This window comes from Epargyreus clarus, unplaced genomic scaffold (genome assembly GCF_041222505.1).
Source record: "Epargyreus clarus isolate Ecla_fem2 unplaced genomic scaffold, WU_Ecla_fem_2.2 ptg000005l, whole genome shotgun sequence".
NCBI lineage: Eukaryota > Metazoa > Arthropoda > Insecta > Lepidoptera > Hesperiidae > Epargyreus > Epargyreus clarus.
Window position 1 is genome coordinate 2,975,194 of NW_027332213.1, and position 18,710 is coordinate 2,993,903.

The 18,710-nt window shown below is 34.1% G+C and overlaps 1 protein-coding gene across 2 annotated transcripts; it reads right to left on the reverse strand.

Annotated features, from left to right (window-relative positions):
• Positions 1 to 1,244: 1,244 nt before the first annotated feature.
• On the reverse strand, positions 1,245 to 18,348 carry LOC140757941 (soluble guanylate cyclase 89Db). 2 transcript variants are annotated; one of them, XR_012104040.1, is made up of 15 exons: positions 18,128 to 18,348; positions 12,717 to 12,794; positions 11,660 to 12,381; positions 11,235 to 11,428; positions 10,596 to 10,720; positions 8,263 to 8,394; positions 7,999 to 8,100; positions 7,470 to 7,636; positions 6,905 to 7,178; positions 6,373 to 6,513; positions 5,095 to 5,218; positions 4,209 to 4,318; positions 3,410 to 3,499; positions 3,039 to 3,272; positions 1,245 to 2,894 (listed from the first exon to the last, which is right to left on the reverse strand). XR_012104040.1 is itself a non-coding variant. In XM_073093858.1 (14 exons), the coding sequence occupies exons 1-14, from the start codon at positions 18,167 to 18,169 to the stop codon at positions 3,165 to 3,167; spliced, it is 2,409 nt and encodes an 802-aa protein (XP_072949959.1). In that variant the 5' UTR covers positions 18,170 to 18,348; the 3' UTR covers positions 1,245 to 3,164. The 2 variants fall into 2 exon arrangements, 1 of the variants encoding a protein (XP_072949959.1); XM_073093858.1 differs by having other exon boundaries at positions 1,245 to 3,272.
• Between the last annotated feature and the right edge of the window lie 362 nt (positions 18,349 to 18,710).

The following is an 18,710-nucleotide window of genomic DNA, read 5'->3' on the forward strand; positions in this document are numbered from 1 at the left end:
TTATATCATTTTATATTCTATATCAGCTTTTAGCAATGAACTATTAATTCTGAAACGCACCTACACCTGATTTAAAATAGGTTGTGATCGATAAGGAAACCTGCCTATGAAACTATTTTATTTTGATACTTATCAATGCTTAATTTGCTCTTATTAGATATAGGAGCCACAATAATCCCATATTTATATAAATAGTTATCTTTTACTTACAATATAACCTAAGCTTATGTTTGTACTCAGTAGTAAAGCTCAATGAACAATAAAAACTAATAATGTATGTCTGTTTATAATATATATTTTATTTGCGTTATCTTAATAATAGAAAATCGCTAGATCCCTGCTAGAATGCACTTTACCCAGTACCTTGTAATGTTCTATTTTTATGTCTTTATGGCATGATAATATTTGATTTCTTGCCGTTTGGTCTAGATTTAAAAGAAAGGGGATGAATTTGAAACCTTTTGGGTCTCGGTGTTTGTTGTAGGGGTATGAGCCACAAAGCGTTTTTATTATTCCGTAGATTTAAATAATCTTGGTAGTTTACTTCACCGTCCTATAGTACTTTAGTGCCAAGTGTTTCATTTAGCCGTAAGACTAGTATGTAGACACGACTTATTCACTTTTCTCGAATATTTGTAAACTCCACTAAAAACAAGGTTTTAAATGATCGTGATATCGAGTAACGTTATCGTTATAACAGTTATAAATAACGTTTAACAGTTATAAATAACGTTTAACGATATTGTATTTTATACTTATTTATAACGTGATTTATTAATTTTTTTATCAATTTTAAAAATAAACAGATGCTTATTTTTAAGTTAGTGTTGGGTGGATGTTGGTGGATTGTAATATGTGGTGTTAATTAAAAAAGTATAGAATGAAATTATTCATATTACAAATAATATGAATAATTTCATTCTAAAATTTACATACTTATATGTTTACATTGTATAGATGTGTATATTATACAATACCTACGTTGTTTGTTAATTTTCTATATAGCATCTGTATTTTTACTCTCGATTTTTTCACTTTTCATCGTATTTTTGTAAATGGCATCTACTTTATATTAAGCATGACATATTAAAACATCTATGCACAAATGACACATACTCCACGTTCATTTAAAATCTTTGTTTTATTATTCCGAATAAAGCTGTGCACAGATTGATCAAGATGCATTAAGTATAATTAGAATACGAATAGATATGCAATATATATAATCTTTTAATTTTTTGTAAAAGAAAAAAATATTTAAATGCCTAATACACATACTGTCTACTTTTCGAATGTTTTAGAATTCTGAAATGCCAGCAGTTGGGCAACAACATCAAATACTTCATATAGAAGATTCATAAAACACAATATAATGTATTTTAATGGTCTCACACTTATGAAAGGCTACTGAAATGATGGTTCTATATTTGTATATCATAAAGTTTGATCGTAATAAAACACCATGGTATTAGTATATTAAGTAATGTATTTAATGCAACAATACTATTTACTAACGCTACTGAAAAATTGTAATATCTATAATATTATAAATGTCACATTTAGGTAAACAAATGTATTTAATAACAATATCCACTTGCATATATGTAAACTTATATTTATATATTTCCAATGATTAATAAATTGCATAGTTTAATATATAATTATTTAGTATATTATTTAATTGCTATTTGAAATTGTTATATTTTAAAACAATAATTGTTCATATTTAAATATTATTGAAAAGCATGAGTTGTAATTTACCAGTGAAATAAAATTACTATACACGGTACCGTATTTTTCGTTTGTTATATTAGTATTAGTAATTTATTTTATTCTTTTCTTTCATGGCGAAGAGAAACTACTTCTGTAGGACGTCTCCTTTTTTTTTAAATTCAATTTCAAATTCAAATTCAAATCATTTATTGCTTGAAAATGGGTAGGTACAATTGATCGACGGTAATAGAATAGGTTCGCCAAAGTCCACCTTTTCTACATTTGTAAAGGTATTGTTGGCATTTGTAATGTTATTTTCTTTGGACTTTGGCAGTTATTATCGGAGTATACAATTAACATTAAATTAGGCAATAAATTTGTAAATTTTGTGAAACAAATACTTTGGTACGTACTCTACTTCGTACGATCAAATTTTTTTATTAACTAAGCAGTTATTTAAAAACGAGTATAGCTTTTAACAATGCTATAATGCGTTTACGTTATAAACTTATAACGTTATATTAGCAATAACTATCTTGTTATGTATTAATAGATATAATAATTTGAGTTACATGAATTGCTCTTAAAATTATGTAATTGAAAAGTTATGCAACATTTTTAATGTATATTATATATTTATAAGAATAATTAATTTAATTCCATATTATAATGTATGATCATTGAATAATGATTTAATGCACCTATCGTTATATTATTGTAATCAGTTGTAATAAATATTATAACGTATTACAACATAAGTAAAAACGGCAACAACAACAAAATACGAATTTAATTCGCCTGTTGAAATTAAAATATTATTAAGCATTTGAACCTGATTTTATTATTTTTATGCCTAGCATTACTAATAGAATAAAATTATTTCTGTTATTGATTACGATACATATGGCACATATGAATTTATATTAACGATTAGTGCTACAGAAATAGCCTAGTAGAAGGTCCAAAGTTACTCTAGACACGTGATGAATTTTAAAAGTTATGCGTATATACGAAATTAATTGTAAAAGAAAACATTGTGAGGATATTTTTCTTCATTGGGACGACACGACTCCGTCACGGCAACGAGAACATTAGTGGACTGCAAGCTGTCTCACTTGTTCAGTAGGCCGACTGATACCGTCATGCTGATGACGACACGCCGACATGACGCCAACGACAATCTGCACGGCATGTTTATGTGTATATGTATGTGTGTACACTTACACACGTATACTTTCATGCGTGAGAATTATATTAAGTAGTTGTCATATACCCTATCTTTCAATGAATAAATAACTTAAATAATTAAAAGTCAAGACCCTTACGTGCGTGTGTTTCGTATCGGTATTGACCAAAAATGAAAAAATAGCAGCCATACTGGCAGCGCCGGTGCCGTGTCGGGTCCTCCCAATCTCACATCATGTGGACTGTCTTCCGTTTGACTAGTATTCCTAATCATTGCCACAAATAGTTGAGAACAGCTGCAATGCTTCATCTTGCTCGTCCTCTTGTTCTTCTATTTCGCCTTCCAACCAGAAGGTTTCCATAATCCCTTTTCCCTGTAAAACAACGAGGAACTATATAGTTGTATTTTCATTTTGCAAGGTGATAGAATTCTAAATGTGCAGTTAATGTTTACTATGACGAATAGACTATTGATAATATTATTTTTAAGACTTGGAGCAGTTAAACGTACCTTCACTTTAATAAGTCCTCTAGGGCGAAGTCTAAACCTTCCTTCTGGCAGTTCAGCTTTCACCTCAGCTGATATTTGAATTCGACCCGGCTGAAATATCCAGAGATTTAATTTAATCAGAAAAATAATTTCAAACAGCTCATACGAGTATTTAAAACAATGTCATTGTATTGAATTAATGACTGAACAACCATCAAGAGTACTTTTATTACTATAATCTGATTCATAATTAGGTGTCCAAAATGTAAACAAAGGTGTTGACCTATCAAGAAAATATGTTTCAAATGGAAGTTACTCATTTTTGACGATATTGAAATAATACAACAATAATAAAATAATAATCGAAATAAATTAAGATTAATTTACATTTTTTATTATTTATATTACCTCATTTTCATTCCATACAACAATAATAATAAAAAACAAGATTTATGGTAGAAAATTAAAATGTGATAATGGTAACACAATAGGATTCAAAAACATTTCTTGTGCCGTCATTTTGAAGTTTCGTAGCTAATGTTATTCATTTTCGTGACTGTGATCGAACTCGAATGTTTTCTCGTTTTCATAGTGTATTTGTTAAATTGTGAAAGTTTTCGTTTTTTGTTGAGTGTGTTACAGTTTTTGTTTCTTGTTAATTTTGACAGTGACATTTCTTTGTTTACATTTTGGACACCTAATTATGAATCAGACTATAGTTGTATTTTTTTTAATAAATCATTAAATAATAGAATATAGTACTATTATTTAAAAAATAATTAAAAAACTATTTTCGAATCAACTTTTTAGTAGTTCGTACTTCGCTTGTAGTTTGCATCCTGCTGGCCGTGTTAACCGTGTCGCCAACGAGACAGTATCTTGGCTGACGAATACCTAGCACACAAGGAACCACCTTGCCTGTATGTACACCTGAAAACAATATGGATAATTTTTTAATAAAAATAAAAGTCACAACTTTCTACAGCTTCCCTTAAATATAGGCATATCAAAATGATTAGATTTTCGTTTTGGTACGTGAATATAAATGAGAGGTAACAAAAATTGCACTATTTTATATTTTTATAGACCTAAGAATAGGAGGAAATCAGATCTATATCTATCGGCTATCCGTATAGGTATATATTTTTGACGTGACAACGTCTTATAATTCGATGGAGCCGGCTGCACGCACCAAAAAACATGACTAATGCGGCGTTACCTCGCTCTGAGGCGTTCCATTTAATGCTTGAAGTGCAAGCGAGAGCGCGGAACTCTCCTACTTGAGTGAGCGATGCGTCCGCGTGGACAGCTGCTATACAATAATACATTTACATCATAGATATACTACTAATAAAGATGTAGATAGGTTACTAACAAAACAATCGGCGCTTGTTGGTGGCACTCATCGCGAGAAATGCACACTACTTTACAAATATTATATTTAAACAACACACTAACAAATAGTCAAGAGGAGCAAGTAGGACACCATGTCTAACTGAATTTGCAAAAAAGGGATAAACATATAACTTTATACGTGACAGTCATGATGACTATTCGTCAAAGATAAGTTTGAGTCAGATGCGTCTATATGAATTAATTGTAGAGTTACCTATAATGTGCTTGGTACAGGGAGAATAAATATAGTTGATTTAATCCTTTTCTTGCATAGGCTTATAATGTCTTTTGGTAAATATTCTACCTCTTACCAATAGTGAGCATAGGCAAAGCCCGTGTGACCGCTAGTGCAGCGCTCGCAATCGCCGCTGCGTGCGCGCGCCACCTCTCGGGAGCACCGGACACTACCATGTACACTGTCCCTACTGTTTCAACCTGAAAATAAAACCACGAAAAGGAGAATGCCCATTCTTGGTACTGATTTTTCTCATGCGTCAAAACGAAAGTAATATTAGAATTATTTTTTGATTTTTTTACAAAATTTGTCGATCAGAATAGTTTCTTTGAACAGTGGATAACATTTAAGATAAAATAAGACGAAATGTTGATTGTCATTCTTAAAAATTAAAATGGCGGTATTTTATACTCGGAATTCATTATTTTAGGTTTTTAGGATTATTTTAGGATTTTTACCTACTACCTTTAAAAGTAAATGGAATATGTTAATCGAACTACATTATAGGTACCTACAATCAGTTAAAACCGACCATCAATCTATCGTCGGATATTTACGATTTTGAGGTTATGTAACATTTCGGTAAATAACTTCAGAACCCGGGTGCTGATCTAAAAAAAAATATTGGTGGTAGTATTTGGTTAATTATACATCGTCCACAACAAGTTTCAATTTGATGCAACTCTGGACGGCGGTCCATACTTTCATGGGCATTGTCCTTTAATAGATAAAATCATCATTGTCCTCATTGTCATATTTGTTATATAATGAGATATTATAGGATTTCTTCCTTCACTTGGCACTACATATAACTCATTGCGTTGAAAAATATTCATTTTCTTAAAGTTTTAATCTAATTATTATTCGTCTTTTTATGACAACTCGCGAAAAGGAACCCCGACATGCAAAGCTGCTGTCTTACCGATATTAAATTCTCATTAAGTTAACTCCTAATCGAATAACGATTAAAAATGTTAAGAGACGACATTAAGGACGCAGGCCATCATTATCTTAGCAGTAATTACCATTCTAAGGAATTTGTTGGAATGTGGATAAATTTATCCTCCTTATTGGAAAAAGTAAATATACAAAAGGATCTATCCCGATCCCTTTGCCTGAAGCTTAAATCTTTTGTTAAATTAATTTTCTCTCGTTTGAAATAACTTTTCAATATATTTCCAAAATATTTTTTAATAAAACAAGTTTTTTAACCTCTTATTGAAGAATAAGACTTTTTTCCCTCGATTCATTAAAAAACTACCTCAAAGTATCCCCTATCCAAATCAGATTTCACAACTTTCAGGCGTTTTTGTAAATAATCATTAAACTTAAGAATATCATAAATATTCCATACCTTATACACTTTGTGAGAGTCCAGGATACGATCAATCCTGGAGTACACGTCGTTCATGTATGATACAGTTTGCATGACATCTGCCCGAGTACCTGTCTCTGTGATTGGGATCCCGCAAAACATTATAGTCACGTCGAAGGTCTGGAAATCGAACAAAATGGTGGTTGAAAGTGGAAGAATAACTTAAGTTCCTTAGACCTTCTTTAACGACTTGCTTAGACTTCATCAAGGCGATTCTATCTATTATATTTTGATCTACCAGGGGTGACAAGGCCTTCGTTTTCAAAGATATAAATTCATCTGTACTCAATTAGTCTATGTGTAGTAATAATTTGAGATTGATAATCGGCTGCTGCAGCTTGTCACTCTTACTGCCCTTTTTGCTGGTCATACGAGGAACTATAGTTTAATATTCGTATAAAATAGTTATTTGATAAGTATCACTAGGAAGTAACAACAAAACCTTCGTTTTGATACTACTTAGTATAACTTGAAACGTATTTATTTGTTTCTTTAATGCTTATAATAATACCTTGTCAATTGCAACAGACTTGCCAGTCCTCAACTGATGAGCGACAGATCTAGGTATCATTGAGTACAGCAGTTGGTCGCTCCGTTTCTTCCACTGATCCAGAAGCTTGTGAGACTTCTCCAGATTCATGCTCCTGCTCTCAGCCTTCTCGAAGAGCAGTTCCAGACGTGACAAGTGTTGCCAGCCGCGGAACAACATCTCTCTGGACAGGCCGTGTCCGTTCATATCAGCAAGATACAGTCCTGCTTGTCTTAGTTCCTCCAAGTCATTGAAACTGTAAAAGCCGTTTACGACATATTTATTGTACCATTTATGACTAAAATTTTCAGGATAAATTAATTTTCATAGTACATAAGCATGGCTACCTAAAACTTGGAAAATGTATAAACAATTTGAACTTTTATGTACAATTAAGGAAATATTTGGAGACAAATGTCCTCCTGAGAAGAAGAGTTGCTAAATCTGGGCAAGTTGAATTGCAATCCCTTAGTTAAGACTATCCTTGGTAGGTCTCGCCTGGCACAATATAGGCCTTCCAATAAATAAACTAGAAGTTAGAACTTACATAGGACTGCACAAGAAAATTAGTGCGTCGATCTCTTCGAGTAAATAAATCGGCCCTTTAAGCAAGATTGCTCTAGCGCCCTGGGATCCTCGCCTGGAGTCGCTAATGCACCGTGCGCGCCAACGCATCAGCTCCAACTCAAACATCATCGTTTGCATGCATACTACCTGCAAGTGAGGAAAATAGATTAAGATTTTAGTTTCTTGTAGTACTAATTCGTTGACAATAAGATCACAACTATTTTTTACTATTCACGACTAGTAATAAGTATCCTTGGCGACGTTAAAGCAGATGTACTTATACATAGAAGGCGTTTCAACTAGTTCTTAGGATGCATGTATTCCGTTTTGGACATCAAGTAATATTTTTAACTCTTAATATTTCTGTTCCATTTTTTTGTTACCAGTTGGTTACAAAACTCCACGGGCAACAGAAATCAATTAACATCAGTTGGACTTACCCGCATGCTTCTTATAACAATACATGTATGTTGCTACTAAAATTAATTTCGAAATGATGTTCTCCTTACTTTGTCCCAAGTGAAGGACACCTTGGGTTTCCTCAGTCGAAGAATTTCACTTATCGGAGACTTCTCCAGGCGATTCCACGGTCCACCCCAAGATTCGAGCAACTGAAACGAATAATTTATTAAGTGCGCGTTATCATATTTTAAGTTATTACTGTTCTATTCTTGAAAACATTTTTCCTCTCAAAAATCTATTTAACGATTTAAATCTGTCGAGGCTTTCACTGCTTATGGCTGAGCTAGCGGTAAAAAGTTGTAAGTAAGTACCTTGTCGCCAACTAGTACTATCTTCATTTTCCTGTCGAGCATCACACCGAACGGGAACAATTGCAGTAAGAGAGACGCTGGCACAGCAGGGAGCTGGCATGGCAGAGACTTCTTCAGCATCAGGGAATTTACCTTAAAAATATACTTTCCTAGAATTTGCTTTTGACTAAACAGAACATATACATTTTTTTTTTTATAATATAAGAGTAGCAGACGAGCATGCAGTCCACCTGATGGTAAGTGGCTACTGCCGCCCATGGACATCTGTAATCAACCCCAGATAGGATTAGATATTCCTACCTGAGGTCGGCCACAGATGTGCCGCTACCCCTGAGGACTAAGCTGGAACGCCTCGGAAAAGTCTGTCTCCCTTACCACACCCTTCAAACCGGAACACAGCAGCGCTTAACACTGCTGTTATTAGGTAGAAATAGGTGTGGCGGTGGTGCCGCCGGAGTCGAACCACAAAGGGTTCTACCACCTTCTACATTTTCTAGACAATGTTCCTAATTTGATGTGAAAAATTTTTCGTGGTCTTTAAGGGTGACAAAAGTCTAATAGTGGGTTATTGTTGATAATTATGATGTTATAAGTAATTGGTAGTCTATTTTATTCTACGTTTACCCTTCTAAGTTAGGCTAATAGAAAACAATGGGTAGATCAGTTCCAATTGACTATTCCATATAAATAAGGACGTTATGTAAAAGGGATACTTCGTAATATCGTATCTTTTCACCCAAAAAATCTAGTTATTTGGCAACTTGTATAAATGCTACTTGAAAAACGTAGCGACCTTCTTAAATGTAATTTACGTGAAGCACTCCAGAACCTCATTCCGTTCCCGCTTTTCCTGTTATTTACAAGTCCGTTTTATTACTGCTTATTGTATTTATTATTTCGCAATGCTGAAGGACACCATTACGGTTATTGACAATGTTTTCCAATTGTAGACAAATAATCAATAGGGTTTCTCATTTGGACATAAATAAGCAAACATACTTATAAATATTGAATACCTCTCCGTGATTTCAAAATTACTGTATCACTCGTTATAATAACATTTAAAGATTATTTTTTATATCTGTTTGTGTCTTTAAAATAAATAAAAATAAAAATAAAAATAGCCTTTATTTCTACTATATCCTATACTTTACATATTATAATTAATGTTACTTAAGATAGCAACTTTCAATTTGCTTTTTTACTTTTATATTACTAGGTATACATACTTTTTTTTATAAAATAAATATTAAGTGATTTTTAACAAATAAACTATTTCTAACAATAACATTGTAAGTAAAAGTAATTTTACATATTAAATATAGTAGTCGCCTCTTCGGCGTAGGCCTCTCCTAAACTTTTCCATTTATCACGTTCGTTTTTCGAACGTCTTTAAAATATTTTAAATGATTGCAAATATTGGAATCACTATAGGTAAATAATTGTTATTATTATTTTTTTTTTATATGTAACCTAACTATAAGGCAAACGGACTACCTGATGGAATACAGTCACCGTCACCTATGGACATTTGCAACACCAGAGGACTCGCAAATGCATCGCCGGCTTTGAAGGAAAGCTCTTTTTACACCCCTCTTGAAATGCCCCATGTCATAGTCCTGAGGGAATACCTCAGGAGGAAGTTCATTCCACATTTTGCACGTACGCGGCAAGTATTTGGTACTATATTCTAGAATGTTAATAGCATTTTCAGCATATCCGTAAATCATTTAATAGGGAATTCAAACTGTAAATGGTGGTTATATTCAAATCACACGTATACCCTCCTACATATACAACTTTTGGTTACTATCAGGGTATATGTAAATATTATATCCAGAAAAATATTACAACAATTGCAGACAGTGCTATGTTACGATTAGGGTCGTGGGTCGGGATTTTAATTCTCTGTCTGTCCTAGTTCATGTACGTGACTTCTTTGTGTTATTATACAACATTACGAGTTGAACATTAAATTATAGCAGGAGATTTAGTATAATAACCAGCTTTTAGCTTCTAACGTTTCATAGTTGAATTTCAAAGTAAATAATTTATTCCACAGTATTTTAAGTCAGAATTGTGATTTAATTTATGATTCCTGGACATAAGTAACTATAAAAATATAAGGATGTTTGATTTCAAAACAGTACGTAAACTATGATGATCAAGATGGACTGGTAGATTGACCCTTGAGAACAATATGAAGAACCTTCAGGTATGTATGTTTTCACACAATATTAATTTGAATGTTAAAGCAAGTGATAGTGATGATATCCGAAATAAATTATTTTAGTCACTGCTTAGTACGTAAAGTAATATTTAGTTATATTTACATAGTCACTGTTGTCAAACTCGAGCCTCAGTACTGCCACGTAGTAACTGCCTTCCAAGCTCTCCTTCATCACGGAAACCTTTAGCTTCAAAGAGAATATGTCCTCGGCTATTTCGTAAAGTTGACCTGAAGAAAATATTAATAAGATTACAAATAACACCAATATTTAAGATAAAAGTTATTGAAAGTCTCACTACTAATCTGTGATCAAGGTTTCTAAACATTTTTCGTATAATCCGCGCGTTTTATCTACTTGAATCTAATTTTTAAGATACGATAGAATTACAATAATGAGAATACAAAATTATATTACCTACATATTACAAGTAAATTGAAATAAGTAAAGAAAGTAAGGGTTTGTTTCAAAATGCAAATGTCGACTATTTGTTGACTTTATGTGGGATTTCTGCTGAATCGTAAGTGTGCGATAGGATTTATTTTATCCTATCTTCATGTTCAGCTTCATAGGGCTTGGCGTTTCTATTCCAACCCATTCCTTAAAAATAAAGAACCTACTGCCGCGAACCTTGAAGCAAAAAATCCCAAAAATCGTATCAAACAAAAGTTATGTCTAAGTATGTATTTTGGCAAAATATCTAGTAACGTCAGATTGATCATTTGTAACAAATGGCACACTTACCCATCAAATAGTGAGTGAAACCCGTCCTAGTACTGCTATAGACCAGCTCAGCACCATGTATGTGGGCTCTTGTCAACTGCATGCTCGGAGACCTCATACGAGGGAATGTGAACCGCATCCTCTGGTGAATACTGTCCACTGATTGCAGGAACGTGCAGAAGTATCGTCCAGTCGCTCGGATCATCGTATCATAACTATGAAAAGGGTGAAAGTTAAAGTTACTCTGTACAGTTGGGAAAGACCCAGTTCGTAAAAAAGATTGCAGCTATCTACTAAAAATAAAAACTAAAAGACTTGAATTTGAACCAACAAAAAGTCAGTTTTGTAGATGTAATATGCCTAGAGAAGATAAGGATATCTGTTGTGAAAGAACGTTACTGTGACTCAATAAATACAACAATGTAACAGTGAAAAAAATATCATACCCATAATTAGTAAAGAACTTCACGAAACATCTTCCAAAGAAGTGCATGACTTTTTCCGGTGTTCCAAACTTCTCTTTTAACGTATTTAATTTCTCAATTTGTATGAGATTAAGGCTATTAAGCCTCGGTCTTCCAGATACTCCTGAACCACGTCGTTTGTAGACATCTACTGCTACCGTGCAGCTAGTCTTCCTCATCGCTGTCTTTGCTAAATTTCTCCTAATACTGTCTGATGTTGGTGAAATGGGTTCAGAAATTTTAGGAGTTTCATCTTTAGAAGTGCCCTCTTCTGGTACATCTTGTATTGGTTTCGGAACTTCCTCATCTCTTATGCCTTCCAGATTGATTAGAAGACTTCGTCTGTCTCTAACAGCGATAGCCTTAGACATAGGACAAGCACCGATGTCCAGCTCTTCGGTCTCATTGATTTTATCTATAGACTTGGAACTGTTTTGAGGATGTATCTCTTCGCTGGAGTTGTAAGCTTCTATTTCCTTCTTCGTGACAGCTGTTAGAGCATTGGTTGCTGTGAATGGGCATTTGTAATTTTGGATCCTGGTGTCAGCGTGAACTGAGGCACTTCGCCAAGCTGGTTTGGATTTGAGAGACAGTTTTCGTGGTGGTGGGCTCGCAGGTGTTGACGTTGTTGGACTGTTTGCGTCTTTCGTGACGAATCTGGTCAACGCTGAAGCGAGTCGGAACATGAGGACGTCAGGATATTGCTACAAAAACAATTATTTTAAATTTATAATATGCCAAAAACAAAATTGTGGGGTAAGTCCATAGTTGAACTGTAGCAGCACCCCTTTGGCCGGATAACAAAGATTACCTCTGCTTTATTATAATTTGAGAGGGAATTTCTGTTTTTAAGGGAAGGGCGCTTTTAAATATCTTAAGTTAACTACAGTTGTGAATTACTATTTTTAATTTATGTCTTGCTTTAGGCCAACTGTTTAGTTTAATTCTTTCTGGTCATAGACTTAACATTCACATTTAACAGCAAGGGTCATTGTAGGTACCCTTTTTAAATTTTTAATTGCTACGTTAATAAAAGTACCTGAGTGGCTCCGAAAACGGTGTTTTTGGCGCCCGATTCTCGCAGAATCACTTCCCATATTTCTTCCCCGCATTCTTGCTGTAAATAAAGAAAAAAGTTAATAACTATATAGTTGTACTACAAGATTACCTTAACAGGTATGAAGTTTAGTATGGTAAAGCTATACGGGGCTGAGTATGATTTTACGAGTAACATTCCATTCCGTCGGGTACATTCTACGTCACATATTTCTATGCGCTAATAGCTTTAATATCCCATTAACAATTAACGTTACCAGTGTTTTATAGCGAGATTACTCTCAGACTGTACCGGGGATCAATAATACAACAATTTGTAAGCAGTCAATAACAACTGTTATTGGGACACAGCCTAAGCTGGAAAAACAATCAGAAATTTATTACTATGCGTCGGCGATGGTAATGTTACCATTGTTCATGTGTAGGTCACAATCACCTTGGTACATCACGTACTAGACATGTGACATGTGCATGTGCATGTATAAGTACCACAATTTTATTTCAATTTATATTATACCTGATGATAAGTGGTCATAGCCTACTGAATTTTGTCGTCGTCTAAATATTACTGTCCTATTACTTGGAATGGGTCTAAGTTTTGTCAGAGTTTAAGCACGAGTAGTTACATTAATCGCGGGATAATTCATGTATAATTCGTATTTGCACACCACTTTCACAGTTTAAAAATAAGGGGCAAGGGATTCGAAGCTCGGTCCCCCATTGAGAGGCCGAGTTTCTAATCACTATGCTATCTCTGCTCAATTTTGGTATCCGTTCTAAATACACTTAAAATCTAGTTCAATACAAAAATTCTTTGTTACTCCTAAAACCAAAGTACACCTTTAAAATCAAAACGAGGTTCCTTTATACAAAGTTCCTTTATAACTTAAAATTGCTGTTAAAAGGCAGATATTAGAGTAAGTGTTGGTGACAAGAGTGGTTGGTGGTTACTAGGAACGAAGAATTCTACGTCCAATGTAAATAGTAAATACTTGACTTTACGTGTTAAAGACACATTCTGTAGAGAAAAGGGTTTCAATTGTAATGAAATAACGACGCTTCGCATTTTGTATTCTTACTTACACACGTTAAGGCACTTTCAATGAATACATTACAAGAAATGGACTTTGAATTCATTCAAGACCTTCGTTTCAAGCATTTTATTGATCGATTCGTCAATTTGAAAGTAAGATGTAATAATCTTAATGTAGAGGTTCGGTAACACTACTGTAGTCTACTAGTAATAGCATTGTAATAGGTCCCTGTTTGAGGGTCCCTGAGGGTTTTAGAGGTCTTAAGGGTTGTTAAATTCTACTTAAGTTTAGTTTCAAGACCTTTGCACATTCTTGAGAATTATGTAAAAAAAAACAAATGTGGACATCTCCAGTCACTAATAAGCCGTGGTAAGTCGCATCAGGGTGCCAGCTCTAGGGATAGGTTTTCTGAAGCAGTACTTTTTGAACTCCCATAGCCCAAGTTGTATTGCCTGTGTCATGGATGGAATGGATATACACAAAAAAATTATACACGAGAACATGAAAGACACAAAATATATAAGAATATCATTTAAAAAATATATTTTCCCCGATAAATTGAATCCAGAATGCGTAACAGAAGAGTAATAAATCGCTCGAATCGTGATATAAATTGATTCTACATAGAAATGATTTTAAGAAAACCCAAGACAAAATTCTGAATCATAAAATTAAAAGGATATTTTATACGAATCTACATTTACTACGCTCTATTCGTATTTCGATGACACGCGCTTTTCCGAAGATATTTTCGTCTCACCTTTGTATGTAGGTAATCCATACGACACGTGACTTGAATATATGTATAAGTGTAACAGTTTTTTGATCAAAGTACTAGTAGTTGGAACCTGGATTCTTTTAATGTTCGACCTGTTTGGTATTTTGCTTGGGTGTTATTGTTACTATGGTGGCATTAACGCTTATTCATTTAATTATTTACCTATATTTTTATAAATATTGGTTTAATTAGTTGAATCGAAATACCATTGTAGATCTACCTACCGGCGCGCCAACCTATAAAATTTGGTGAAAATCACTCACAAACATACAATGCACGGGCTATGCCGGCGGATTATAGCATTTTATCCTTTATGTATGTTTAAGAAGCGAATGAGGACACAGTCTCCCTGTAGGTGACCTCTGCCGCTCAGGATCATCTATAATCAATCCCAGATAAGATTACAGTCCCATCTGAGGTCGGCCACAGATGCGTCGCTACCCCTGAGGATTCGATTGGAATGTGTCGTAACATGTGTCCAGCTACAAACTCAAATTAAAGTACAACAGTGCTTAACACTATTGTTGCTTGGCAAAAATATAAAATGGCGTTGGTGTCGTCTGAGTCGAACCTCGAGTAGCAGAATATATTACACGTAAGCATAGATTAGTAAAGATTACTCACTCCTAACAAGAAAATGTAACCAGTTTTGACAATTGAAATTGTCACTGTCATCTATTTTGGTATTTGAAAAATATTAAAAAAATGTAGTTTTTAGATCATTTTCGAATGAAACGATATTTCTCCGTACTATCTCTTCGATTTCGTGTTTTTGCACCACTTAACTGCGCATAGAATTGTCAGCCGTTTAAGCCATTTAATGGCTTCCTTCAATTACAAGGCGGTGAGATATCTATACTTATCTATGCACGTAAGGTGATATTTCAACGGCTGAAACCTACACAGCTAGTACTAATCTACGTAACTCTAACCCTATTTAGGGTATTATTTAGGCTAGAATCTAGACTATTAGACCCTCGTTACTTTTAGCCGCTACTGTTGTCTAAATTAATGAACCTTCAGTACCATTTGTCTATGTCAAAAGACATGTTTACGCTTGAAGTAATTTAAATTATCTTTCGTCTAAAAGTTTCGGGTCAAGTTATAATTGAGTCAAATTAATTAAGGCCTAGAAGTTATAAAAGTAAAATTTTAAGAATAATTTACAATGAAACTTTTTACGTCATATCCTAATTAACTAAAGAAAAGAATGGGCGTGCCGTCCGTCATTGTTAACCTATTAATGTCCCACTGCTGGGCACGAGTCTCCTCTCAGAATGAGAGGGATTAGGCCATAGTCCACCGCGCTGGCCAAGTGCGTATTGGTAGACATTGAGATTTTTTTACCACGCTTTTATTTCCTATATTATTATTCTATGCAGGTTTCCCACGTTGTTTTCTTTCACCGTTTGAGCAAGTGATAATTAATTTCTAATACGCACACAACTTTTAAATCAGAGGTGCTGGTGCTGGTGCCTGGGATTTGAACCTCGGACCCCTCGATCGAGAGGCTAAATTTCTTAACCACTAGGCTATCACTGTAGGCGCGATCGCAGCATAAGATTTTGGGGGGTCACAAGGGTTTGGTTAAATTAGATCACTTTTTTCTAACTTTCTTACTTCAGTATTTATTGTAAAGTCCGGCATATCCTCTCCGCTACCCTCGCGGCAGAGAGAATACATGCAGGATTTCCACGAAACAAAACTGACCAAGTGCAAGTCGGACTCTACGCTTTTGAGGGGGTCATGACGTGGCGGAGTGGTTACCATATCGGTCTGGCTCGCTAAGGGGTCCGGGTTCGATCCCCGGCCAGAGAGATATCTGAATGATGAATTTAGATATCTGTTCCGGGTCTGGGTGTTTGTGTATTCGGCTTTGTGTGTGTACACGACAGCCGCAATACAGAGAAACCTAGTGTGCGGCTGTGAGCGTAGAAAGCGTTTTATTTTATTTTGTAATACAGATGACTATGATGAGAAATCTATGGTTTGAAGGGCCTATTTAATACGACAGAATATAATTTGACATACTTACAGCGGTATTAGGGGTATTTCTCCCCATACCACGTAGTAAATGAAATAATAATAAGATTTCTGTTTAAGTAAGCATAACCTCTTATAACTTCGGGTTGCGGTAACAGAAATTTGTAATTACGGGTAAATTAAATATTAAAGAACTTGAATTTGTAATTTCAAGTATTCAGAGTTATCCGAAGGTCTATAAGTTTGTAAGTTTAGCATGAAATTTGATTTTCTTTCCAAAGTTTCGTATCTGGTACCCTTTATTACTTTTTAGATAGATTTGAACGGTATTTTTGAACGGATTTTAAGAAAAAATAATTTGGTAACTACAATTTTAAATGATTTCCCTCAGGTCAAAGTGGATAGATGGTTCTTGATTGCCATTATTATCAGTCTTAGCCAAAAAGCTTCTGGAAAAAATTGCTTATCAAAATAATACGCTATTTATTCCAAAAATTGTATATTTTTTCACATTCCACAAGTACATTCAGAGATAATCGCGTTGAAATGAACAAACACTCTTTAGATTTTTGGATATTTATATAGAACTCCAAATCCAAAACTGTTATGGTCAACCTTCTCCTTTGGATGAACACTGATGAATTGGATGAAAATATTATTCTCCTATAAATATAACCCTTGTTATAACATCTAATTTTATTACCTTTTCTATTCTACGAAATTAAATATTGTTTCTATTATTCTTATTAGGAATAAGAGTAACAGCGAATTTGAAATCAGTTTATAATCTTAATGAAAATCCTTTGCAAGCTTTCGTACAATGAAGTTGAAAAATAACCCCTTTTCGCCCTCACCCTTATAATCTTCTTACGTCGTACGTAAGGAAACCTACTTCTAAATCATAAGTAAGTTTTCTGAACGCTTTTTGCGAGCTTTCATAGAAGGAAAATTTAATTTACTAAAATGGCGGACTGTGTCTTACAAAATATGTGATATACGAGTAGGTACATTATTATAGTTTGCAAGTTTAATTTATAATTCCTAATTAATATGAATAGGTTTCATATAAATAAGGAATTAGAAATTGGACATGTTAAATCTATGTAGAGAGATATTAACCTGTCTGTCTTTTTGAATCAGGCATTTGCATGGGTAAACCGAATGTGATTGAATCTGAACACAGTGGCATAAAAATATACATTTTATTATTTCAGAATCATAACATTACGGTATTGAAAGTTTGGATTTGATGGTAACGCGAGGAACTTGGTATTTAAAATTTATCAATAAAAGTGTCTTACGGCCTTCTTATGTAAATATTTATAAATTGAAAGGAATTAGGCAAATTATAGTTCTAAAAATATTAATTACATACAAGATTTTCAAAGGTAATGCAATTGAGAAAAAAAAAACAAAAATGTAATTTTATAATTTGAATAATATACCTAGTAGATTTAATTCTACAGTCTGCAATCGACACTAGAACTGCATGGTGGGACCTCCTCTAGTCCTCTTAGAGTAAGTTGGGAACCGTGTATGAAGTAGGTACTTGCCTAATTGGTTTTCATGAATACATAAACAATTTCTTACAATACTTACTATGATAAAATGCTGCACGCTTTCAAGTAGCCACCCGTACATCTTGACAAAACTTAATTAATTACAATCAAAAAAGTTCAATACATTTACTAACAAACTTACAAAAAATCTGCGTATTAACTTATACCGCTCAAAACTTTTATCCGGATTATCTTTTATCTTTTACCGGGTATCTTTTACCCAGACTGTTACCGGTTCGCGTAACACGTGTACCCGGTAAGGCTTTCACGCAGCTACTAAGCGTAAGGGTGCCGTATTTCGTCTCACGTTTGGCATTCAAGTTTAATGTAAACATAATACTACTTTGGAACATACCGGCTTTACCTAAAAGCATATTTAAGCAACCCTGTTTTATAACGATGCTTTGTGGAGCTTAGTATTTATAAGAAGGTATTTTGAAGGTGGTAGAACTCTGTGGTTCGACTCCGGCGGAACCACCGCCAAATCTATTTCTGCCTAATAACAGCAGTGTTAAGCGCTGCTGTGCTTTGTTTTGAAAGTGTGTGGTAAGGGAGACATACTTTTCACGTTCCAGCTTAGTCCTCAGGGTAGTGGCGCATCTATGGCCGACCAGGTATGAATA